A 7157-nucleotide genomic window follows, 5' to 3' on the forward strand; every position below is an offset into this window, starting at 1 on the left:
TTATTTTATTTTATTTTATTTTATTTTATTTTATTTTATTTTATTTTCAACAGTCTTGTCCTTTTCTAGCAGAAAATAAAATCCTTTGGTTAAAGCTATATTCAGATAGAAAAAGTTCATGAAGGATGGAAAGGTAGCAGAGTTGGTAGAGTGCTTGCCTCCTCTGTACAAAATCCTGAGATCTATCCCCAGCCCTGCATAAACTGGGCATGCCTGTATTCTCAGCACTCGGAAGGTAAAAGCAGAAGTATCAAATGTTCGTAGACATGGCCATATTTAATTATATACACACAGGAAGTTCTCAAAGAATAATTTTTTAAAGAAATATTAAAAGTTCAAAGTCATAACAAGCTTGAGGCCTGTCTGGGATAGGAGACCTTGTTTCATGAAAAAAAAAGAAAGGAAAAGGGGGTGAGGGGGAAGTTTATGATACAACACAAAAGAAAACACTCAGAAGGTGCTGGGTCCTTGAGGCCCAGGGTGGAATCTCATTTGAGCATGACAAGGTGTGCATACTCCTCCCAGTGGTAGTGGGTGTGGTAGGCATCCACAGTGACAGGTTAATGCAGTAAAACATCTCACTAGAGAGTTCTCACTGTTCCTAAGTAACAAGGATTCTCTAGGTTACTCTCCTAGAATGGATCCTCTATAGAGGACTCACTCAAGTCTAAGTCGACAGGAACATTATTCCCACATTAATTCTTCTGGCAGGAGAACTAATAAGCCCAGGGCATCCCAATACAGTAAAGAGGAAGCTCTGGAAACATAGTCCCAGCTCTCTAGCTTCCTATCTTGCAATGATTCTCAGCAGAAGCCCAACAGTTTTCAAGCTTAATCTCCTAACTGCAAGCCCTGCTGCCTTGTACTTCCTTTAATTAGCGTCCCCTTGCTCGATTCCTTAGGCATTTTGGTTTGGTTCTGAAGTTTCAGTAATTGTGAAGAAACATCACCATCAAAGTAGAAAAGGTATAAATGAATGTGGAATTATGATGAACTGGCTTTTTGCTGGGTTGTTGAGGGTCTTGCTATGAGCCTAGCTGCCCTTGAACTTTAAGTGACTACTGCCTACTTCTGCCTCCCAAGTGCTTAGAATTACAGGTATCAGTGAGTATGCCTGAGAGGGGCAGCGAATGACATCTAAAGAAATGAGCAAGGATAAGAAGGCTGTAATGGGGGAATCAGCTAGTATGGATGTACAGAAGAAATGTATGTGCAGAAGGCTGGGACAGCCTGATCAGCAGTGTGCTTTCTGGGTTGGACTCACAGCACTGCACAAACAATGTGGTGGCTCATACCTGTAGCCCCAAAACTCAAGCAGGTAGAGGCAGGTAGACCAGAAGTTTAAAGTCAACCTCAGTGCTGATGCAAAAATATGTGTTGGAGTCAGATAAGAGTGACCATGGCCCAGGAACACAGATTTAGGTCACCCAAAATTCCATGTTCCAACATGGAGCCAGTTTGATGTTTTTATAGTAGCAATAAAGAAAGTCACAAATCAAGACATTCTTCAAATATATTAATGGAAAGATCAGAAAAGCAGGTTACGGCAAAGCAGGGAACTTCCATTGATGGTCTCAGATGCTGTCTGATGACACTTGTAGCTTTTGGTTGATAGGTGCTAGTGCTCTACTACACTAATATAAAGATTTTTTTTTAATCTGTTAGTCACAGGATGTCAGGTCAGGTCTGACACAGAGGTGGACAAGAAATGGCTATTTAGGGGATTAAAGATAGCCCAAGCTGAATTGTAATTAGGCTCTCAACCTATCCATAGTCACTAAGTTCTAACCAGTTAATAGGCCTTGCAAGCTCAAAGCCAATCTGGGATATATGACACTCTTTTTTAAAATGAAAAAAAGAAAGAGAGGGAGGGAGGGAGGGAGGGAGGGAGAGAGAGGGAGAGAGAGAGAGAGAGAATAGAAATATGGAAATATGTAGAGAAGAAATATCATGGAAAATATATTAACTTAAATAACTAGTGATGGCTAATTAATCCAGGGCTCTCAAAATTCCAAGAAACTTTAAAATATGTCCAAGCCTTACTGCAGAGCAGTTTACTAAATCTCTTAGAAGTGTTATCTAAGAATAAATATTTTCTAAAACAACCTAGGTGTTTTCACTGGGCAGCCAAAGCCTGAGGATCTGCCTTCAAAGGACAAACTTAGTTGTAAACGAGCTTTCTATAACCTACATATAAGTTGATGTCCCGTCACTTGTGAACAAGGATCTGTACAAACTTCTGCTTGAAGATACCCTGAAGGCTGACTTAGGTGTTTTCTCAGAATAGTATCAATCAGCAAGCCTGGTTGGGAAGCACTTTGATACGTTGGAAAAGGCATGCTGTCTATTGAACCAGGGTTCAAATGCCTATTCTGGCACTATCTAGCTTTGAATAGGTAGCTTAATAACTTAACTCCTCAATAGCCATGCTACATGCAAAATGGAGATTACAAACCTTCATTGCACAAGACTTGGGTAAGTAGCAATGCACCACAAGAGGGCCTTGCCCATGATTAAAGTAAACACTTGCCTGTTGCTTGAGAAGGTTGTCTAGCTCAGCCTACTATGGGCTGTAGGAATGGACAGAGACATCACCTTAGACTGTCCTATGAACCTGCTGAGGCCACAAGAGATGGCACAGTAAGTTACATCATGCCCCTACTCCATAGTGCCTCTCACATGTGCAGAGCTGTCTTCTTTTCACAGGATCCAACTGATGCAGTATGTCATCTATGGAATCGCATCCTTTTTCTTCCTGTATGGCATCATTCTGCTGGCAGAAGGCTTCTACACCACAAGTGCAGTGAAAGAGCTGCACGGTGAGTTTAAAACGACTGCCTGTGGCCGATGCATCAGCGGAATGGTGAGTACTAACCTCAGGTGTGCAGCCGAGCCATGGATGGCTGTGTTTCTTCCTACTTGGTGAAGCTAGGAGCTATTTGTGGCGAGTCCGTTGATACAAACACTGCTCTTACCAACATGACCTTAAGAATTTGAAAATCACTGTGTTGTTGATAACATTTGTGACTGATAGTGTTAAACCAAATGTCTCCCTTTGTTGGGCTCTTCTAGAGGAAGATAAAGCTTTAAAAGGCAGGCTTAAAAACTGTTCAGTCTCTGCCGAGCGGTGGTGGCACATGCCTTTAATCCCAGCACTTGGGAGGCAGAGGCAGGTGGATTTCTGAGTTCGAGAGTTCGAGGCTAGCCTGGTCTACAGAGTGAGTTCCAGGACAGCCAGGGCTACACAGAGAAACCCTGTCTTGAAAAGCAAACAAACAAACAAAAAAAAACTGCTCAGTCTCAAAGGAAAACCATGACATGTTGTACATGTATACATAGCACTGGCAATCAAACCCAGGACCTTCTGGATACTAGGCTATATCATAGCCCTTGTACAGGCTATGTGTATGATATATCCCTACCGAAATGTTGTACAGACAGCTGGGAAGATTGCTATTCATTGAAAGAACAGTCAGGTGTGGAGAAAATATTTGGAAGTCTGAGAAAAACGGAAATGCTGAGGAAGAAACTCAAGGCATGGTACGGCCAGGGCTGTGGCTTCCTAAGTGTATACCAGTGACTGCACCCCCACTGTAAAAGAGGAGAAAGATAATGCCAGAAAAGAGGGGACATGGGTCTGTCGTCCAGCTCCAGGAGAGACCACTGTTTACAGCAGTTTTCATGAGGTATGCTGACTGGGATAGAATTCTTTGTGTCTGTGGTGACTTGGCACCCATGCACCTATATATACACAATACTTACATAGTCATTGAACTCTTAAAAATGATCAAGATAAATATGATCCTGCCTTGGGCAGAAGTATTACATGATCCTGGGAAAGGCCTGGGAAAATCATGGGGACTTTGGCTGCACCAGCTGCTGCTCTGCCTGGCCCTGGGTTTCTGTGTCCTGAGCTGCCCAGACAAAAGGAAAAAGTGGAGAGCAGGAGAGTTGTGATGGTGATGGGCACAAGTGGCAGCAGGCCCAGGAGGCCAAGGGACACAGGGAACACTGAAGTGTGTAGAATCAAGAAAGGCTTTATGCTAGACCAAAACAGAGGAACTCACTTCACATGAGACCAGGAAAGAGAAACTACTGTGAGCAGGGGAGGCCTGGAAAAGTCCAGACGTGTGGCTAGGCTAAACAGGAAGAACACAGGTAGCAGGAAAGAACACTGCTTAAAGAAGGGGTAGGGACCAAATCAAGGTGAGCCTTGATCTAATGCCAGGAATGATGTTGGTAGGCAAAGACAAAAGGGGCAGTGACCAGAGCAACTCAGTAATTATAAGCCAGTCACCAGGTGTTAGGGTGGATGGATCTGGGAAAGTGGGGTTGCATCTTAAGACTCAAGTGAGACTGACTGGAGATGTGACATGGGCCCAGGCAGTGGAGTCGAGGAGGGGCTGTGGAGATGATCATGGGTGGGACAGTGAGAGGAGGCAGTGAGTGACAAGTCAGCTCCAGTGCTGTGCTGAGGAGCTGTGTCCTATTAGAGTGTGGAGAATTTGGGTGGATTCAGTTTGAACCTCAGGGGCTTGATCCAGCCTTGGGGGGGGGTGCGCTATGCACAGTTAACCAGTATGTTATATGCACACTTGGGGCTGGAGTTCCTGAGAATGCTCAGATGACTGAGATGACTAGGAGTTGCCTGCTAAGGTGTAGTAACTGAACAAGTTTCCAGCAAAGTTTGTGGAGGAATCCTGAGGTACATCATTATCGGCTAGGTAGGTTCAGGTTCAGAAACCACCTAGAGACAAATTCCTGTAAAGGATCCAGATCATTTGATGTATTGGGTCTAGTCTCTATATCATTCCTCCCATCAGTGGCCTCCTTGCCATTATAGGAATCTACATCCTGAAGGCTATGGCATGTGGTACCTGAAGATGTCTGGGCAACCTATAATCTTGCCCTGACCTCCTCTTTGCTAGTTCTGTCCAAGTGGTACCACAGTTAAGTGGCTGTGTCCCAGGCTCCTGCTGTCTCTTGTCCCACTGTCTTCCCACAGGGACTGGCCAGGCCTCACTTCCTTCAGCATAAGAAGGACAATGCCATAAGCAATTTTATTAAAAGAAAATACCCACAGTGGCCACCATTTCTGTTAGGGATCATATACCTGTCACCTTACGGCACTAGTCTCTCCTAGCAGGTCTGGGACCTGAGACTTGCTGACTAGACCACACTGGGTAGGTAGTGAGCTCCAGGGATGTGCCTGTCTCTGCCTCCTCAGCACTTGGATTACAGGTATGTACCAGAGCACTCTGCATTTTATGTGACTACTGAAAATTGAACTCCAGGGGACTCCTGCTTATAGCACTTTACCAGCTGAACCATGTCTCCAGCCCCCACTTTGACTTTAAAATTTTTTATATTTATTTAGTGGGTTGAGGCCCAAAATAGCACATCACATAGCCTACACGTCATGATGTATGGATGGATGTCAGAGGACAAGTTGCAGGAGTCGGTTTGTCTTTCTACTTTATGCATTCTAGGGATTGAGTAGGTCATCATCAGGCTTGGTAGCAAGTGCCATCTCATTGGCCCCCATCTCAGTTTGTAAAGGTTTGATTGACAAGGTTAATAAAAAAAAAGTGCAGGGTTGATAGTACTGCAGCAGCATGCTAGTGTCGGGGAAGAAGATGAGAACTACGTTTTGTTCAAGGAGGCCTTGCTTTTCTCAGGCCTTTGTGAAAAGTAAACACCTACTTGCCTGGGGTGTGGGAAGAGCCTACTGAGGAAGAATCTGAATATCAGATTTGTAGTGTTGTGAGGATCAGCCCCCAGAGGGTGCTTTCTACCCAGCCCTGGCCTGACCTTTGGAACCTGGACCCTCCATAAGAAGTAAAGGCTCACCAAGGCCAAGAATCACTAGCCCCTTCTCAAGTCCCTGCGGTCTTATTAGAACGCCCATTAAGTTTTCCATGGAGAGGGAAAGAACAAGCAAACCTATTCTGGAACAGCCATCTTGGAAGCCTTGGGGAGGGACAAGAGGTGTGACTCCTGAAGTATGTTCCTTTGAATAATTTTGAGCAATGCAAGTGCTTCAGGGATTGTGAAGGTCCTTGAAAGAACAGGACAGTAACCTGGTATCTGCAGTTTGCCAAGGTGACCAGTAAGGGGCAGCAATACGAACCTGATGTTCAGGTCAGCCTTCCTCTGGACAGACATTTCCTACAGCATAACGTTTTGTGAGGATGACATATAAGAAGAGAATCTTGACAGAGTCCTTGTGTTCGTGACTGAAAGTTTTAGTCAAGGTTCAAGCATTTAATGTGTCCAGTAAGTTCCCAGGATGAGGAAACTGGCAGAGTTCCTTTTGAGAGAAGGCTTCCTGTGGCAGTTGAGATTTTTCCATACCCACATGGAAGGTAAAACAAAGGGAAGTGCTAAAAAAAACCAATATGATGTTATAATTCAATGACCTGTAGAGACATCCTGGACCTATCCCATGTTTAGTAGGAGTTTTAGCTGGGATATTTTGGAACTGATGTTTAGAAAGAGTATCTCACAGGCTGGTTCAAGTATGCTGGCCTGTGATCCCAGCTTTATGTAAGGTTGAGATAAGAAAATCAAAACTTTAAGCAACTTAGTGAAATAATTTTTCCAAGTAAAAACACAAAAGGGGAACTGGGTGTTTAGCTCAGTGGCAGAACATTTGCCTAGCATGCGGAAGGCTCTAGATTCGATCCCCAGTACAGAACACAAAACAAAGTAAACAATAAAAAATTAATCATTATTCCAGCCCTGTAACTAATTAGTTGTGGGAGTAAGGTCACCTCTTGGGCTAAAAGAGGAACATCAAGGGCAGGAGAGATGGCTCGTCTGGGAGGTTTTCAGTTTGATCCTCAGAACTCAACATGAAAAAGATAGACAGGCATCGTGGCCCAGCTTAGAATTCCACCACTGGGGAGACAGAGAAAACTGGAGCCCTGGGGTTCCGTGGCCTGCTAGTCTAGCCTACTTGGTCTGTTTCAGGACATGGAGACATACTGCATCAACAGCAACAAAGTGGAAAACACCTCAAAAACAGGTTATCTTCTGGCCTCCACAATTTACACACACATACACATGTGCACCTGCACATATAAAGACACATACAATAGATAGATAGATAGATAGATAGATAGATAGATAGATAGATAGATAGATAGATAGATAGA

General features: G+C 44.0%; 1 protein-coding gene across 7 annotated transcripts in view; it reads left to right on the forward strand.

Moving 5' to 3' along the window:
* Window positions 1-7157, forward strand: part of Gpm6b (glycoprotein M6B) — a 144948-nt gene that overhangs the window by 128337 nt on the left and 9454 nt on the right. For all 7 annotated transcript variants that reach the window (XM_028761723.1, XM_028761736.1, XM_028761740.1 and 4 more), the window contains one exon: window positions 2707-2863. In XM_028761723.1, the coding sequence (XP_028617556.1) occupies window positions 2707-2863 (157 nt within the window). The remainder of the gene's footprint in view (window positions 1-2706; window positions 2864-7157) is intronic.

Source organism: Grammomys surdaster, unplaced genomic scaffold (genome assembly GCF_004785775.1).
Source record: "Grammomys surdaster isolate TR1022 unplaced genomic scaffold, NIH_TR_1.0 131, whole genome shotgun sequence".
NCBI classification, from domain to species: Eukaryota; Metazoa; Chordata; class Mammalia; order Rodentia; family Muridae; genus Grammomys; species Grammomys surdaster.